The sequence below is a fragment of the Macrobrachium rosenbergii genome, chromosome 22 (assembly GCF_040412425.1).
Source record: "Macrobrachium rosenbergii isolate ZJJX-2024 chromosome 22, ASM4041242v1, whole genome shotgun sequence".
NCBI classification, from domain to species: domain Eukaryota; kingdom Metazoa; phylum Arthropoda; class Malacostraca; order Decapoda; family Palaemonidae; genus Macrobrachium; species Macrobrachium rosenbergii.
In genome coordinates, this window is record NC_089762.1 from 19,981,202 (window position 1) to 20,000,327 (window position 19,126).

At 36.8% G+C, this 19,126-nt stretch overlaps 2 protein-coding genes across 5 annotated transcripts in view; one reads left to right on the forward strand and one right to left on the reverse strand.

The window, feature by feature from the left end:
* The window catches only part of LOC136850616 (uncharacterized), a 31,933-nt gene extending 25,936 nt beyond the window's left edge, over positions 1-5,997 (reverse strand). The window contains exon 1 of one of the 2 annotated variants that reach the window (XM_067124308.1): positions 5,032-5,997. The gene's annotated coding sequence lies outside the window, so the exon portion shown is untranslated. Of the gene's footprint in view, positions 1-2,519; positions 2,670-5,031 lie in introns of those variants that run through there. The other variant, XM_067124309.1, reaches the window with a different exon arrangement.
* Positions 5,998-7,487: 1,490 nt separating this feature from the next.
* LOC136850617 (uncharacterized) lies at positions 7,488-17,616 on the forward strand. Of its 3 annotated transcripts, XM_067124310.1 has the most exons (8): positions 7,488-7,732; positions 11,664-12,035; positions 12,834-13,030; positions 14,058-14,251; positions 14,530-14,661; positions 15,155-15,256; positions 15,748-15,842; positions 16,384-17,616. In XM_067124310.1, the coding sequence occupies exons 4-8, from the start codon at positions 14,230-14,232 to the stop codon at positions 16,786-16,788; spliced, it is 756 nt and encodes a 251-aa protein (XP_066980411.1). In that variant the 5' UTR covers positions 7,488-7,732; positions 11,664-12,035; positions 12,834-13,030; positions 14,058-14,229; the 3' UTR covers positions 16,789-17,616. The 3 variants fall into 3 exon arrangements, with proteins under 3 accessions (XP_066980411.1, XP_066980412.1, XP_066980413.1); XM_067124311.1 differs by lacking the exon at positions 12,834-13,030 and having other exon boundaries at positions 7,499-7,732; XM_067124312.1 differs by lacking the exons at positions 11,664-12,035; positions 12,834-13,030 and having other exon boundaries at positions 7,499-7,732.
* The last annotated feature ends 1,510 nt before the right edge of the window (positions 17,617-19,126 follow it).

Sequence of the window (19,126 nt, forward strand, 5' to 3'; positions counted from 1 at the left end):
TTTTATTATGATGCTACACTAATATCTACGTCTGTAAACCGAAATAACATTTAATATTGCTTACTGATGGAACATGAAGCATGCACCAATAAAGCCAGGACTATGCTATTGATTCACCGGATATTTTATTTTACTGCCCTTCTTTTATGCACTTAGTCATTCCATTTCAGTCAAAATTACTTTTTATTGTAACCTTATTGATTAATTCTACCTAAGACCGTTCCTATGCCAATAATTAAAGAAAAAAATATGTATGTCTATGCTAGCATACGGCATAAAAATGCCGTATGTCATCAAAATTCTAAAAATGACGGAGCTCAATGGGATTTCAAACTTTTGTTCGATGAGCTAAGGCTAAATTGTCCCGAAAGTATCCAGTCGCTGAGCAATTATAATGATTTGCAGACTAAAAAAAATTTATAAAAATATGAAGTTTATTCCGAAAAGAAAACCATAATACCATTGTCATCGTGCCACGTATCACCTGAAATGTCCCGCCTCCCAGCCGAAACTGCAATGGCTGTTCCATTCACCTCCATATTTCATGCCATTTCGAACATTAACCAACTCATGTGGTCTACATGCAGAAAAATTATTAAAATACCTTTCATTCGAATTTACATAACCAGGTGTCTTTTTATTCACCTATATTGAGATAAAAAAAAAATTTTTTTTGAAGGCTATGTTCGTTTGCGTTTGACCAGAGTAGACTGTTTTTACAAGCTTGTCATTCGTGTGTTTGTATTGTTCTATTATGGATATAAATCGGCATGTTTATGATCTACAAAACATGTATGTATAAGCATTCAGGTGTGTCACTGAAGAGATTCTTTGCAACTTTATCTCAACAGTGCAACGACGCAGGAAGCATTGATTTCAACCAATCGAGAGCTTGCAATGCGCATACCACATCTGCTGTACCTAAAACAGAGTTCAGACGATCATTTGAATGTCAGTATTTTCATGAATGTCATCCCGACTGACCGTGTGAACAGCGAAATGATGGATTGTCAGTCATGAAAACCGTGAATGATGGATTTTGAAATATTTAAAAATCCGTCATTCAAGCGCATCATTCTTGTGGGCGGGGCTTATGGAATGAGTGAAAGACTGCTCGTCTGTTGTCTTGGTTGTCAATCGTGTCAGTGCCTCTCGTTCTTCGTGAGATATGTTTCAGTGTTGAGATGGCAATGCTTTCTGAAAATAGCGACATCAAGGCTTTTTTGCAGCATTCCATTGATATGTATAAAGATATACCTGATCTTTGGGACATACAAAAAATTAAAATTACATGAGGAAAGACAAAAGAAATGCTGCGTATAAGAAACTTTTGGAAATTTTCAGACTCATGGAAAAAGATGCCACTGTCGATGATGTCAAAAGGAAACTGAACACTTTAAGAAGTAAATTCAGAAGGAAACTAAAGCAAATTCTTCACTCTAAAAGAAGCGGTGCTAGTTACTGAGGATATGTATGAACCGCGTGAATGAGTTTTTCATGAACTGCATTTTCTAAAGGACATAGAAAAGCCGGAAAAAGAGCCGAAGCGCAGTGGAGGCTACATCGGAGGTAGGATTTGTCCTTGTAATTCATTACGTACACTACATAAAAATCATTGACTAAATATAATAGTAGATTCACACAACATGATGGGATAAAAACCAATAAATAAGTAAACAGATTAAAGAAAAGGTTACTCATCACAGTATTGCGTTTAGCTAAAAGTGGTCTTATCATATCCGAAAGTTTCTTGCAACTTTCGTCGTGTATTCTTGAATAATTCTAAAAGTCATAAACTATTTCATTCAAGAGGTTTGCATAAGTAAGGCGTCACGTTTCTTTACTCAGTCTTTCACCCATCGCTTGCAGTTGCGACTTGTTTTTTAAAGAAAATGCCAACATTATGGCAACACTCGCTTTCCCCCTGTTGCTCACCCCGAGTTCATGTAAGACCACCATGCGCTGTCACCACTAGAGTTGACTGATGATAGGAGTGACATTCCACAATGATCGTGTGGTCAGGAATGACGGTCTTCAAATGCTGTGAGTCCCGTGAATGACATTCAAGCATGACCGTGTGAACTCCGCTTATAAGGCAGCCGACCTTGGCTAGTATAGTTAAGTTAGAGCGTAGAGGATAAAATTAGTTTGTGAAATTATTCGATTCTTTAACATTCATTTGTTGTCTGGGAATTATCATTTAGCAATCTGTAAATCAAATAATTTGTGAAATTGTTTGATTCTTTAAATAAAATCATTTCACAAATTATTTGATTTAAAGATTTCTAAATGATAATAACCCAGACAACAAATGAATGTTACAATGCCACTGAAAACTTAAAAAGAAGCGTAAAGTAGATTACCAAGTCTGGGAAAATATTCTGCCCATGACCAAGCTCAGATGTTCCAGGCGAGTGCCAGTGGCCTAGTAACTAAATAAACTATTCTCCTTCGTCACAATTTTTCGCATCCACCAATAGAAAATTAGCTTAGTACAGTACAAAATACGTTTCACTTACAGTCTACGAAATCCCCGTGAGAAAACGGTAAATGTACTCTTCGCAGACGGTGGACTCGACGACTGGGAAGGGTCTTGGTTCAGACTTCAGAGCCTAAAAGCAAGATTAAACTAAACCTTTCTACTTAAATCAGAGTATAGAGAAGCAAAGAGTGGGCAGTCGCGCGAGTCCTTATGGGAAAATTGTAACTGCGGCAGCGGGACCGGTGGCGTCATCCGACGGTGAGCGCGTAAAATGTCATAGCATTTCGTACACACCACACTAATGTTTAAGACGAATGTTAGCGCTTTTGTGGGTTGTAACACTATCTTCTGATCTTTTATTATTATTTATATAGCAATGCACTAATCTAGAGTGATTATTTAAATAATCTATTGGAAAAAAATGAGTAAATAGCCTACATACAGCTTATCCTCTCTTTATCTATACTTACAGGTGCTAATCCAGGTTTCGTTCAAAAGGTTGAAAATTATGGGTGAAAGGAAATATATAAATAAATAAATAAATTTATATGATATACTAGGCCAAACTATAAACAAACTCCTCCGTTGTAAATTGATATCTTTATTTTATCATACTGAAATTTATACAGTATCTTTATTATACAGGGCCCGGATGCAATAACTTACGATAGTGTAAAGTAAAGTTTTTGTTCGTTACATTTCATTTTTGGGTTCTTTAAGGTTTTTTCAACATTACATAGTCACATACCAGATCGTAATAAACTTTTTTTTTTAAACTGTTTTCTGCGACTGTTGACAAATACAAATATGTTTCTAACTGTATTATTCAGAAATTAAATTAAAAAATAGGAATATTATCACAAGGAAAGCCAGAAAATTAGGATACAAACACCATTGTAACTTTAGACATCGCAAGTATGTTTAGTACATCTGGGCCCTACACTGCAAGCACACATTTTCAGTGTTACAGATGACTAAACTTCATGAGTTTGCGGTTCTTTCGACCTGTAACTAAAATAGTTTTGTTTGCATCTTTTAACGTGTGTTGAAGGTGGATGCATATAAAGAGGATGACAATGAAGAACCTGCAGTTGCACACCGAACAAGCTAAAAACTTTCCCTGCACCTTCTCCTCCCAGCCCATCAAAAGTCTCTAGTGAACTCTGATTATGTCGTAAATGTCAGAAACCATCTTTCTATACACGTTTTCCATCTGAGTAATCATGCCATAAAGGACTGTATTTGGCACAACTAGCTCCTCTCCTAGTGTGTTGCCATAAGTCTTCTTGGAAAGGAAAACATGAAAAGGGTTGTGTGGATCAAGATTACTTTGAAGCTTTGTCCTGCATTGTCTACAAACCTTGTGACGAATCTTATGCACACTGAAACCTGTGATATATGCTAACACACTGCGTTCCTCGAGTGGTAGGGCTCCCCCAGGGAGGTCATCACTGACTGTACTGATACAGGAATTGGCAGAGAAGAATGTGTGATATTCACTGCAGATTTTGCAAAACCTGAAGTCCCTAAGAAGGAATCGATGTCATCTTGGCAATTAGCACCAGCACTTGGAACCATAATAGCATCCACCATGACTTGGCGGAATGCACTCCTGAACTGAAATACATCTGGGTTGTTCCTGTACCCACCTTTCCCCCAGAATTATTGAACATAAATTCTCTAAACAATCTTGACTAAGTCTGTTGGTTAACAGGTAAGACAGCTTGTACTTTGAATGTAACTCATCCCACAACTGTAACAGACCTTTGATTGCCATCTGCCATCCAAAGTGGACCAAGTGATTTGATACCATCCAACCATGTGAGGCAGTTAACTAGAAATTTACTTGTGACCTGATTTCAGACTCATGGCATGTTGCATTTTTGCAATACTGGTACGAGTTCCACTATTGAAACAGTTGAACAATTGGTCCATCTTCTCAACAAAGTCTGTGTACTCTTAACTCAACACAATACATTCCTCACCATGAGAATTTGACAGTTTGTGAAAGGGTGTCATATCAACCAAATTAATTAATTAATTAGATATATAATGATAATAATTGAAACAAACTTTTACTTAGCACATTGCTCCTCATACCACACTACACCAGTGCTCAATTTTTACAGGAAAGTTTGTGTGACAACAGGAGCATTAGAAGAATAATGTAACAATGCAAGAAAGAAGACAACGAAAGATGAGACAAGAAAGAAGAATCAAGAAAGAGGACCATCCAAAGAAGAATCGAGAAAGAAGAAATCTAATCGATTGTGACTGAGAGTTTCCGGGGAAATCCAGTGAAACAAACAAACACTGCCGTATGAAATAACTTGAGCAGTAAGAGAATGCCAGATTTACTACAACAACACTCAGTAACTATTGTAATGTCTAGACAAAACATGGTGAATGAAACAACCAGAGCAGGGAATTTAGAGTACAATTTACTCTTTGGTTAAAGGAACAACGAGAGAATAACCATCAAAATATCTTATAATTTCGTTAGTGTGAACTTAGTTTTAATAAAATGTAACTGAAAACATATTACTCACCTTTCCTTGTCTTTGGGGAATCGAAAAAATGATAAGTCAGGCCTTTTCCTTCTCGAATTACGGCAGTTAACTGCAGCACAAAGTGTCCTTGTCATGCTGTTGATATCTTCCAACTCCAATTACGCGCCCACCGGTAGAGGCGCCACCATCCCTCGCGGTTACAAAGGGAAGCACTAGTGTCCTCTCTTTACTTCTCTTGTTCTCTATACTCTTCTCTTAAATCATAATACGTATCCGCGCCAGGCTGCTACTAATGGTGGTTGCCATACAGCAATGACTTGTCCCACAAATTACGAAAAACGAGCTAATATGCATTTACAATAACGATTCATCCAATACATTAAGAGTGATTTAGCTCAGATTCTTGGTGTGTTTGAGTTTAAAAATGCGAAATTAATTTTCCAGGTAAATACTCACCAGCAACTAAATCTACGCCCAGTTTCAACAGAAACGTTTAGTAAGACGTGCTTCACGACTTTTTCTATATATATAATCTGCGGTAATGAAATTGATTCGTATGTTAATATAATGGCCGAATCGTCTCCCTGCCAGTCACACAGACCAGGTTTATCACTTTACATAAATATCCCTTGTAGAACTTGGCGTACTTGCTGAATTCATAGCTTAAACGAGAGGCTTAAATAAACAAACAAACTTCAGTTATCCTGTCGTGGAGCGGGCTATGAAATGCACTGACTGAACCTTAACCGGTCGACCTCTCTTCACTCAGAAACCGTTAGCATACGAGGTAGAGAACTATGACTGATACAAAACTGCACGAAAGAATAAGATGATGAGAACAGCACGGGTGGGACGAAACTGTCGTACTTCTGGAACTCCCAGGGTGCAGCCTCATCTGTTGCTTACTGTGACGCAATATTATCTCTTTCTTGCTTTCATGAGGTTAGTAAACAGTATACATCTTTTTTTTATTATCCTACTAAAAAAAGTTTTTTTTTTTTACCGTACAGATAGTGGTCCTGACTAATACCACTGTTTAAGTAAATTACGTTTTCTCAGTCGAAAAATTTAGTTTGAGTACGTTTTCTCTGAGATTTCTGAGTGAACAGGGGTTACTTTTCTTTGGCTCAGTTAGAGTTCGCGTGGCCTTTCGTTTTATTCATGCTGGAAATCTGTGAAGTTGATCTTTCAATATTTAGAAAAGCTCGCCTAACGACAGCTTTCAAGAAATTTCATTAAAATCCATTTGTTAGTTTACAATTAATAATCCTTCTACCAGGTCTTTCGCATAGACCTTTTACTTATACCTTTGACCCGCTTTTCTTCACTAAAATCTCCACTTTCAGATAATCCTCATAACAGCCACACACAAGCTGTTAGCATCACTCCGACTTCAGTAGGGATGGGGTCGGGGTCGATAATTTGCAATAAGTAGTTGGGTGCTACAAGACAAGTTGCATGTTTGCTGACTCCCCTTCTCACGTATTTCATAAAGATAAGGGCGTTCAGAGATGGAGGAGAAATTTGCTTTGCACTCACGACAGTAAGTTGACAGATTTAGAATATGCAGATGATGATGTTTTAATCAACAAAACGCCACAAAATTTACAATGCTTGCTTAATAGAGTGCATCATGTATTAGCGAGAGAAGACTCAAATTATTCGAAGAAAATAAGAATTTTAATGAGGACAGAGTTTGCACAAAAGGACGAAATAGCATTAGATGGATAAGGATTAATGAGGCTAAATCTTTCCAGTATTGAGTTTTAGTTTACTGAAAACTAAGTAAAGCAAATCAAACATTGGAAAAGCTGAATAAGGTCAAGGAATCGAATAAAATGAAACTGCATACAAAAGTAAGATTATACATAAATCTAGCACGATGTCTTTTTCTATGAGACATATTATGAACATGAAACTATATCTAAAAGAATATTAGGAGTATTATGAATGACAGCGTTAGAAATGATACCATAAGGGAAATTAAGGAAGTTCCTTATATAGATGACCTAATGATAACAAGATGGAGATTAGACGTGCCATTCTCAAAATCCCTAGGATGGTGATAGTGGGCTCTCGTGGGTACAAGATTTGGAAGACCCAGACCTACTTGGATGAAAACTACAAGAAAGGCTGCGTTAAATACTATAATGAAGATTAGCCAATGAGTGTAGACTCTTACCATACACGTAATTGCTTTACTATTTACTTAATGAATGCGCATGTATGCCTACAATGTAAGGTAGTTTCTTTTACTAACACTAATCCTCGTAATAGTTTCGCATATAAATAGCATAGCCGGAGAAAAGTCAGCCGTGACCATTACCCCATAGATAATTTCCTCTTAAAGAATTTCCCCTGATTCGAAATGTTACCAAACGAACGGACTAGTGATCACGACAAGAACGTGTTTCCTATAACTCATGTATTAAAGGATATTATGGGGACCACATCCGTTACATTTGTGAACATCTTACAACTTACAGTTTCCCGCATTTTATGCTAAGGTGCGGGAGACGGAACAAGTCTCTGGTACCCTTGCCCGTCAACTTGAAGTTTTTTTTTTTCTGGCGTTTGTAGATTTTACATGGTACAGTAGGCCTATTGCTTGCAAGGCATCTCTAAAAAACCTTGACGATGGAGCTTTTATGTAAAAGGCCTCTACCGTATGCTGCTCTCTGCTTCATTTTTGCGTCTCTCCTGACACCAGCCACTCCGGATTTGGGTAACTTCCCAAAAGGTGAGCAAGTAAACTTGTTTTGTAACTCGTGCACTGATTCTCAAGTGTCTTCAGCGAACATTTATAGAGAATATGTTCTAATCTTAAGCCTTTCTATAGAAAGAAAATGCTCTTTATAGTGAAATAAGCAAATGGATTTAAAAACTAAATAAAGAATTTTCTTAGGAGTGACTGAAAAATCAGAAGGATGTACGATTGCAACTCTAAGGAAAAAGCGAATTTTTTACGTGTGATTTTGACAGTTAAGCAGCAAAGAAAAGGACATGATATATAAAGCAAATGAATAAGTTAGTGACCGCCAAGGAAATATGCAAATGTAAAGGGACTTTAATACTTCATCAGCAATATAATGATAGCTCGATGAGTGTGAATATTAAATGTCAAAATGAGATTAACTCTATGTATCATCTAGAAAAGATTTTTCATGGACCAAAAATAACACTTTTGCTGTATCAGAACCATATATGGAATCTTAAACTGTTCTGTTTCAAGTATGAGAATATCGCACAGTCAGCCTAGTCTGATTCATTTGAGGAGATCACAAGAACACAGGCTTCTTTCTGCGGCTTCTATAAATTTAAAAACTAAATTTTCAGCGCTGTGAGGGCCATTATAAGCTACCATACGTGTAGAAAAGTTCCAGAAGGCAAGAGTCAGCACTATTATTATTATTATTATTATTATTATTATTATTATTATTATTATTATTATTATTATTGGAAAGTTCGGTTATTAATTATGATTTTATTAATTATGGTTTTCAGGGCCTTGTATCTGTTATCTTTGAAAGTTCGCATTTATGGTTTAGAGTGAAAGTGAGTTGAGATTAACGTCTTCCTGACCCCGTTTTATTTGCACAAGAAGGGAGGGGGTTCCTAACTTGGCTATACTCTATGGCAGATGAAAAGGTGCCAGTAGATGCCTGAACCCCTTAGCGGGGTAGTGTCGTCAGTACACCTCACGCGGTACACTGTAGGCATTATTTAACTTTTTTTGCAACGTCCCTTCTTACCCAAGCTGCAAACCGTTTTATTCTTTTGACTGTACCTCCTTTCTTATTCTCTTTCTTCCTTATTTTCCACCCTCTCCTATCAATTTTTTCAAAGTGCAACCGGGAAGTTTTCCTCCTGTTGCACCATTTAAACCTTTTTACTCAGTTTCCCTTTCAGCGCTGAATGACCTCTTAGGTCCCAGCGCTTGTCTTTCTGCCTATATTACATAGATGCTTGAATAGTCACGAAAGCCTAGGTGAACAAGGCCTTTACTTATTACAGTAGTTTGTAATTGATGAGGGAAAGAAGTCGTGCTGTATTCGCGGGAAGAAACGCCTTCGCCTGACGTTCGAAAATAATATTAGTAACCTTTGGGTCTGGTCGTCACTTAGATGGGTGACCAGAGAAAAAAAGTGAAAAGATGTTGGCATTTAACTATCTTAAACATGCGTGGGGCAGGTCTTTGAGGAAACAATCTCATGCTAAAAGTAGAACCTGCTGAACACTGGAAGGAAAAGACCTCCAAAGGGAAACATACACACAGAAAAATACACGTACACAATTATATATATATATATATATATATATATATATATATATATATATATATATATATATATATATATATATATTAATTGTAATAGCCACAATGCCCTCTTAACTTCTCGAATTCTTCGCCCTCTTTTGGATATGCTTAAGATCCAAGTGCAAGAAATATTTCTTGCACTAATTGGATCTTAGTGACGAGCGTATCCAAAAAAACGCGAAGAATTCGAGAAGTTAAGAGGGCATTGTGGCTATTACAATTACATATGTATCTGGTAAAAAGTGACCAGTAGATTCTACACACACAGACACACACACACACACACACATATATATATATATATATATATATATATATATATATATATATATATATATATATATATATATATATATATATATTATGTTTGTATATATATATATATATTTATTTATTTATATATTTATTTATATATATATATATATATATATATATATATATATATATATATATATATATATATATATATATATGTGTGTGTGTGTGTGTGTATACATACATACAGTATATAAAGAAGTATATATATATATATATATATATATATATATATATATAAAAATGTTGACGTACGTTGTAAAAGCACAAACAAACTTTAATATAATCACATGTCAAATGACAAAATTCACAGCCTATTATAAATCATTTTAAGAGGCTCGTCATCTAAACATTATTTATAGTGGTGATACTCGCTTACTCACTTTATAATCGCACAATCGCAAATCAGCGAGTGGAAAGGAAATGATGCGATGTTAGATGACAGGATTTCCTTTATTCTATAAACCGTGTACAAGACGGGCGCTATTCATTGCAAAGCCTACGGGAAACAAGATTGCTACGTGTTAATGTAGGATGACGAGAATGCGCTCAAATTAAATGAAACTGCGATTAATGTACCTAATTAGAGATTCGTGATCGTGTGAGAATGGAAGAGCTGAATACGAAATTTGTCCAGATCGTGGGCGACATTTGCACACAGGGAAGAGGAAGTTGCAGGACTGACTGCCATGTGCTTGTGAACGTTTTCCGTCTCCTGTGCTGGATCTTGATCAGTTTGCTTGCTTGCTCTGCGCCATCCACTTGGTTTCAGCTTGCTCTTTGGGGAGAAATGTATTAAATGATAATCTGTAAGTCGTCTGTTATTTACCCCCGTTATTTCCCTCTCTGCAGAGTATTCATTATTGTCACCTTCATTTTTTTTTCCGTAGGGAAGTAGTACCGTCAGTGCACCTCACGCGGTGCACTGTAGGCATTACTTAAGGTTCTTTGCAGCGTCCCTTCGGCCCCTAGCTACAACCCCTTTTATTCCTTTTATTATAACTCCATTCATATTCTCTTTCTTCCACCTTCTTATCCACCCTCTCCTATCAGTTGTTTCATAGTGCGTGCAACTGCGAGGTTTTCCTCCTGTTACACCTTTCAAGCCTTTCTGCTCTCAATATCCCTGTCAGCGCTGAATGACCTCATAGGTCCCAACGCTTGGCCTTCTGCCTAAAAACTGTAGTCCGTTCCACCTTCGTTTTCTTTGTTTCATACACACTCACTCTTTCGCGATCTCAGTCTTTTTCCTTTGCCATGCTCTTTTTATCGCCGTTTTCTGCATATTACTTTGAAGATTTGTGGTTAAAAACAGTGATTCCCTGGGAGTCTGAAGGGCTAACCAAGGCTCTAAAACGGGTGCTGCCTATTCACGTATGTTAACCTTACATCTGAACATGATATTCAAAACCTTTTTCAAAAGGAATGGTTTCTCAACATAGTAGGTTATGTGTTAACGTTATTCTTTCATCCGAGTTTCATTTCCCCAAATATAATAAAAAAAAAATAGAAAGATTACAAAACATCATCATCGCTAATCGTTTGGTCTTTGTAATAACTTTCGCACACTACCAAGAAAAGGAAAGTTAATGATTATATCCGCATTCACGCTTAACCTTATGGCTCGTATATGAACCCCTATGCAGAAAAGCACATATTCATCGGGGTAGAGGTGACATTGCGAACATTGAAGATGCATGCCATTACTTATGGCACAAACATTCATGCACTAACACGGGCTGGCTTGTGTCTGCTGCAGCTGCAAGATGGCATCTCTCTCTCTCTCTCTCTCTCTCTCTCTCTCTCTCTCTCTCTCTCTCTCTCTTTATATATATATATATATATATATATATATATATATATATATATATATATATATTTATATTACGAGTAGATGTCAACGTTAATCGGTATGGTCAAAGTAAATAACATATTGTCGTCTTTTAAAAGATCATCAAAACAGTTCCTGTTAATATAGAGCATCTGAGATACTCCGTCATCTTGTCTCCCTTTACTGAAGGTTTCCATTTGATTTCAGATTGTGAAATCCGCCAGAGACTGACAGCAAAAACCGGAGAGCTCAGTTCCTTCTCATTTGACGCATTTTTGCTGTTGTCTGCGATGCATTTGCGTGTGACAAACGGCGACAGAATCATCCTTATATTTGTGACGAAGGAAACCGTTGCCATTTTAACTGATGATTTTAAATATGAAGAGACTTCCCTTCTCAGACATATTCCCGGATGGTCAGACTTCATTTTGAAAGTTACAGACAACATCCAACTTCGCACACAAAATGGTGACGACATCACGGGACTCCTGGAGGGAGAAAGTCTCCTAAGAATTGATCCTTCCCTGTACTTCAAGGCGGACATATCCAACGTTCCCCTGATGAGCGGCTGCAGAGTGGGTGAGACTTTGCGAATCTAAAGAAAGTTTTTTTTTTCGGATTTGTTCTTTGCTGACTCATATCTGGCCTATCATCCATTTCGCATAATACAAAATTTAAACTGTCTTGCATAAAGGCCTGCTTCATAAACTTGTCTTTTCTCACAGTAAGCATAATAGTTCTTACAGGTAAAAAAAAAAAAATTATGATAATCACCCCAACCTTCAGCAATGCCGTAAGTCACACTAATAGCCATCCGTTGCTGGAGTTCCTTTTGCGTAATACTGTGACCGAAACTATTTCTGTTCACCTACCCTCATTTACGATGGCAAGATTATATCCACGGAGGACAGATAAAAAAAAAAGAATTAGACCACACTGAAATGAAATTTTGAACTGGAAGATTATGGGCAGTATACTAAAGAATTCAATACCATGATTAACTTCAGATAAATAACAGTTACTGACTGCATACTGGGTGTATGGTCGCTAACACCAACAAGGCAGATAATGCACACGACATCTTAAAACAGTTTGTAGGACAAGGAGAGGAATTATGAGTGGAGTGATCGAAATCAAGATATGATGACATGTTAATTGGTGAGAGAAAGAAACTGCAGAAGCTGGTGACAAAGTTTGAAATAATAATAGTGCGAGTATAATTTTAACAGTAAACATGCAAAGAGACGGAGTGACGAATGCTTGTATATGTGGTGGAAGAACGGAAGTAGTTGATTCACACAAACATTTTGGGCAAATGTGAGGCGATTAAGTGCCCAGATGTTTCTAACTAAAATTCTTGAGCAATATTTTTTTCAGGTGGGCCTACAGTTTATGTGAACCCTGTCGGTGAAATGAATCTCCTAACTATGGTACCCTCGCACCAGCATTTGTTTACAGTCCTTGGACCTCAGGGCTTCAACCTGTCATTGTTTATTAACGATCATAAACTCACATCTTTATGCGGGAAAGGAAGCGCAAATTTCACCCTGAACTTTCATGTCTCAAAGAACCAGGTTAGTTCAGCTGATTCTCTTCTCTGAGTTACCCAAAAGATGCAAGTTTCAATGGTATACTGATCAGATGAGGCAGTTTTTCAAAAACCCGAATATTTACTGAATTCTCGAAAGCTTCGTCTTCAAGAAAGCGATGATGATTTCAATGAATCACATACAAAAATTCACTCTTTTACAATGAAGTCTTTTATGTATTATCATGTTAAAATAATGAAAGGCTACGATATGTATGAAACCTGTTAAAATTTCCTCTCACGTGGCACGTACTACATAATTCTACAATGAAAATCTTCCATAAACAGTTTCTTCAGTCCCTACATACTGATAAATACTGGCATGCTTGACATTTAAAGTTGCATGTAAAAGCTTACAAAATCTTATAATAAAGAATTGTGTCATTTGTAGAACCGAACTGCCCTGATAAACTTGAAATTTCTCTTGAACTATAAAAGAATACACTCGGGAAATACCATAGAAAGTATTTTCCATCTTCACCTGAACGCCCAGAAGGTGGAAACGCTCTTAGATTGTCGCATTAAACCAGTAAATACGACACTATTAAGCTACTGAAAAGGGTTGTGGATCACCACTCATGAAGCGCCCATGCACAAGAAGAGTGCAATCATCAGCCTCTACGACTATAGGACTGATGTGGTAACTGCCAGATCTTAATTTCTTCTTGATAAAAGAGGAAGGTTTTGTGTGGCAAAGCAGTCTCTATGAGAATGCTATTCAGGGCACACTTTTAGCAAAGTTATCAGTACTTTCCCAGATTCACCTACACGTGCATGTATCCATCAAAGATTGGTTCCCTAACCTCGTCCTGAAAGAATAACCTTTCCACTATTGCAAAAATAAAAATATAGATTAAATGCAACAAATGAAAATTAGAATTAGTCATGTCTCTTTTCCTTCACAGTATAATACGTCTATTTTTTATGTAAGCAAAGTTTATTTTACGTAAAATAAAGTAACTCATTATACTCTACATTCTACCAAGATAACAACAGTGCGCTTTTCTGCACAGGATCACCAAGTCATCGCGCCAGGTATTCAACCAATTACTTTCCGGATGACTCTTAACTCATCAGAAGGAACTGAGTGGATAAAAATATCTTTCCGTGCTTCAGAACAAGACTTGTTTGTGACCTACATCCTGCCTTGGAAAGAGAGTGACATCACCGCAGGAGCCAGCATTAATGAAGTCCTGTACAGGAGACGGTAAGGAATCAGTTATTAGATAAACAAAAGCCAATGTAGAACAGTGTAGCTCTCCTTCGGATATCAAATAAAGTGATGAAGTTTAAGTCTTTTCCTTCATCAATGCTATCTCCTAATTTAAGTTGTGCATATGTCTTCTTTTTCCCAATAACTTTGGAGCTTGATGTGCTTGTAGTATTAACATGTCACGTATCATGAAAGCCACAAGTAGAATTTAAATTAAAGTACGAGCTATGTCACTTTTATACAAACTTGCCAAAAGCTGCTTTTTAACTCAGACCAGGACGGTGAAAAGACAACGACGCATGGCGAGAGAACTGTGGCGACAACTGCAGAACTGCCTCTGACCCCCAGTTCAACTCCCTCACAACTGTCAACTCAGAAAATCGAACCGTCTTCATCCACAATAGGTACTTAGAATCATAAGTTTCAGAGCAATATTTGGTTACTTATTATTATACATCTGCCAAAGACTTTGGGAGGAAGTTATGGACCCCCAGCATCTGACTGCAATATTTCTTAAAAAAGATATTGATGGATTTCAATGAAATTTTGTGGGTGGAAGCTTGGGTTATATTCAAGGAAGAACTGATAGAATTTAGAGATGGATCCTGATGTCGATCCAGAATTTCTTAAAATAGGACCTGTTTTTCTACATCTTGCTACATAATATTATATATCACTCATTTTAAGACCTGTTTTTCTACATCTTACTGCATAATATTATATATCACTATTTGTTATATCATGGACCTTAGAACAGTTATCGGAGGCCCTTGAGATTATATTAAGGGAATGATAGAATTATGGATTTGTTTGTTTTTGCGATATTAGACATAATTCCAGCAGTCTTTAAGAAATTCCAAGATAAAATTAAGGATACTCCTTTTTTTATTTATGTAGACCAGATGGCTGTGACAACAAGTGACGAACTGTTTTTGACCACAAGTTCAGCACAGGTGTCAACCAGGAGCACTGATCCTGAACAGCCTTCATCTGCAACAGGTATTTATTTAGCCATATGCGAGAGCATTATTGAACAATATATAATACCAATGCCAAGAAAATTGTGTTGGGATGCGGAGGTTACGTATCCATCTGCGGATGTTCTGCTTGTCTGTCTGTTTGTCTGTCCACTGACGGATTTCAACAGTTTTGTCGAGGGATGGAAATCGACCAAGGAGGAGTTAGTTAGATTTGTTTCTACTCTTTGTTACATCATAAACTTGGGAAGAGCACTTTGCCTTTAAAGTCGCCAGTTCCTTTAACGTTGCCGAGAGTATGCATTCTGTGAGTGCTTTCTATGACCGATAATGTGTGCGTGCGCGTGAGTGAATGTACATTCATAAGAATGTATATTGTTGAAGTTAATTAAGTATAGTTAGTATATGTATTCCTAACGCCTATGTCAAATGGCTACAAAAGCCACAAATTATCTAAAAGCCTTTTTTCAGAGAAGAAAAAGTGGAATGCTATTTTGTTGTCCTTTATTTCAGAAGGTGCTGGCAGTTTGGAACTCGTCGTTCTCGTGCTGATTCTGGTCATTCTTTTGATTATAGTGATTCTTGTCATCGTATTAGTCGTCATGAAGGTAAGCAGCCGTTACAAGTTTTAAATCATTAAAAACGAATGCCTTATTTTCTTGATTTTATTAGATGACTATACTCCATTCATCCGTTGAATTTGAGGAAGGAACATTTCGGAAAATTTCAGTGTCAGAGATAAAGCTGGTTTTTTCCATTTATCTTATCTGAACAGTAATTAAAAAAACATTTATTTAAGATTTTGATTATGAGAAGGTTGATTCATATTTGTTGTATCACTCATATCATCAGAGATATTTGCACTTTGCGGATATGCAGTATCCTAGTATTGCAGTTTGTTACAGTTGTGCTCGAAACACCTGTGCCTTTATGTACCACTTTGGAAATATTGGCAACATGAATTCCTTATATCTTTATCCTGGGACACATTAATAAAGAGGCCTCCCTTGACTGACCAAACAAGAACTAATGATCGCAGTGTCACGATCTATGATTATGAAGCATACAGCTGCAGCCAAAAGGTCTTTGTAACTTCCTTTTGATCTGTGTAAGTAGGAGAACCTGATTATTCGTCTCTATTATAAACAGACCAAGCGTAAAGGCAGCAAAGTTGTAAAAGGAGAGCCACCCTCACAGCAATCAACAACAGCCCCTTCGAGTGTCCACCCTGCAAAACACGACGACCGATATACCGAGTGGAAAAGGAACCATTCACGAGAAGATGACCCAAGTCCCCTGAGAACACCAGCACTGCATGAAAGGGAATACGCCAACGGACCATGGAACGCTGTGGCGTCGAGTGGGTTTCCCGCTTTCTTCTACCAGGACTTCGATGCTCAGGCGTCCGAAGACCCCATTTACGAAGAAATCGTCACCGCCGATCAGCTGACACTTACTTCGTCAAGGGCCTCCTATTGCAATTACCTAGAGAATGGTGTTATTCAGGAGAACGAGGAAGGGTATGTCAACATGGCGCATTACATAGGGAAATGAGAACGCGATGCGTAGATTCTTCATGTTTTTGTTAAAATACGCATCTCATGGAAGACTTCTTTTCTTATAAGAATTTCTTGTTGTTTCGTTGTGTTCGTTGATTATGCATGTTTAAAGCTGTTTTCACATATATTTGTATAAACACTTATTCAGGTATATAGTATTTTCTCACGAAGTATGTTGCTTCGGAGAGAAAAAGAGAGAGAGATTGAAAAGAGAATATTCATTAGCTATTTCGTCTAACCTCCTAGTGAAGGACAAACGCTCAAAAAAAAAAAAAAACTCTTTGAAGCGGCTAAAAATACAGAAGATTCACCAATGTTGAAACTTCAGCCGCAATTCATCTTTAACTCTTTGCTTAAGAATACTCTGATAGTTGTGGAATATCATGATATTCCAGTCTATTCTGTAACTTAACTCAACACACTGTTTCATGTTTTATATTACATTCCTGACATTCTTTCATATCTCTGTTTTAAAACTTTCACTCGTGCTTACTCCATTCATATCTTGCAGACGTTCTCTTCAAGAGCTTTCAGTTCTTTTGGCTCGTTTAACACCAATTTTGTATTTGACATGTGGTTCGACATTTCATTGTTTATCTGCTTTGACGAAGTTGCAGAAAACTCAGACCATCGTTCATGTTATAGTTACTCAGTGTATCGCTTTTCTCTGTCAAATTTCTGATAATATGTTACGTTGAAGGTGAATATCACGCGAGACAACCACCTTCGCTCATTCATCGTGGGTCTGTGATGATTGTGTTCATATACAGTTACTGTTAAGAATACTTCACCAGAGATAAAAAAAAAAAAAAAAAAAACACACCGAACATGAATACATACAGAAAATGTCATTCACTCTCTAGATGGGTGTTGTTACAACAGTGCTGCAGTGAACTGTTACTCTCTGCGTGTCGCAGATAGGTGTAGGAAAAACTGTGTACAATCTTGCCTTTCTCGTGTTTTATATATCGTCTTAGAAAGAGACTGGCTGGGAGTGGTCGGCTATCGCTGACAGTTACCGAACACAACATAGATTTGTTTACGTCATTTGCATATCGCATATGTCACTGCAGAATGATTCTGTAGTGGAAGACTACAAAGATAGTTCTAGTTTGCGTGTGATTAAAGAAGTTTTCCAACTAACACTCAGACTTTGGAGAGGAGACGAACATTTATAGAATACACGAGAAAAGCAAGATATTCAGCAACTCTGTTAAAAACCTGAGTATCCATCAGTGATAATATTTGTTAGATTAAGCTAGCTTTATACCAACATGGACTTACACGGACTATCTTCTGTCAGCGATTAATTTAGTATTTTCCATGAATCTCGGGTACTATTTCAGCAGTTATTGAAAAGATATATACATTTCAACCATTTCAATTAAGTTTAAAGTGATCATCGTTTTTATTTAAACCTCACATCAATTATGGCTTTGCTCTTTACACGATTTTTTCCTAGTCTTACCTTTGTTTCAGATTTGCTAAAATGACTAAGAAAAAAAGAGACATAAAATCCTTGCATACGCTAAGAATTATTTAGAGTTCATGCGTTGAAATATAAAAAATGAGAGTTGGCTTTTGCACGGTGTTTTCCTTTAACATAATAATCTCGTCATTCTTTCTGAATAATTGAAGAAAGTTCATGTACTTTATTGCAGCATCAGCAGTCGTGGATTTGGATAAAAATAAAAATTAGTACTAGCATTTTTTCACAAAGCTTCTTTATTTTATTCTTTTATCTTTGTCTTTAGCCTTTCTCAGTCAAAAAATAATTAACTGACAAATGTTTATAGCTTTCCTAATATTTTCCAGTATACAATACATGATAATATAATACGATCTGTCGCCTGACTTCATTAGCAGTTATATCTGGTCAAAGTGTTGTTATAAAGATAGCGAGAATGTTGCTATGGCAGTGCATGTAATAATAACGGCTTTTTAATTGTATTTTTACAAGTAATTTACCTGAGATCTTTTTAAATTCTAAAAGTTGGACAATTATGTGATGCGATAGTTAATAATGATCCTGAATCACTTATTTTTGTGATATATGTTATAATCAAACATTTAAAGATTTAATTTTTTTTATTTACTCCTGAGAGTAATAAGTATTGAGAATGCAATTATTAAGACAATAAACAGTATTTACCTATCCTCAAAGTGGTTTTCAGTTTCCTAAGCATCGAGAGTTCTTTGTGCATTTAAGCAATTGCTGAGAGACAGAACGAACACACGAGACTGTTACTCTGAGGTCTGAGGCATTCTCTTGGGTTTTCTTCGAAATGACGAGAGCAGCCCAGAGGATGGCGAGGAAGGCAAATGACTGTAGC

Bases quoted from the DNA above. Each gene is read 5' to 3' on its own strand.
- LOC136850617 (XM_067124310.1), top strand. From the start codon at position 14,230: ATGAAGTCCTGTACAGGAGACG. The intron at 14,252-14,529 runs GTAAGGAATCAG...TTTTTAACTCAG, and splicing joins GAAGTCCTGTACAGGAGACG to ACCAGGACGGTGAAAAGACA. The intron at 15,257-15,747 runs GTATTTATTTAG...CCTTTATTTCAG, and splicing joins ACAGCCTTCATCTGCAACAG to AAGGTGCTGGCAGTTTGGAA.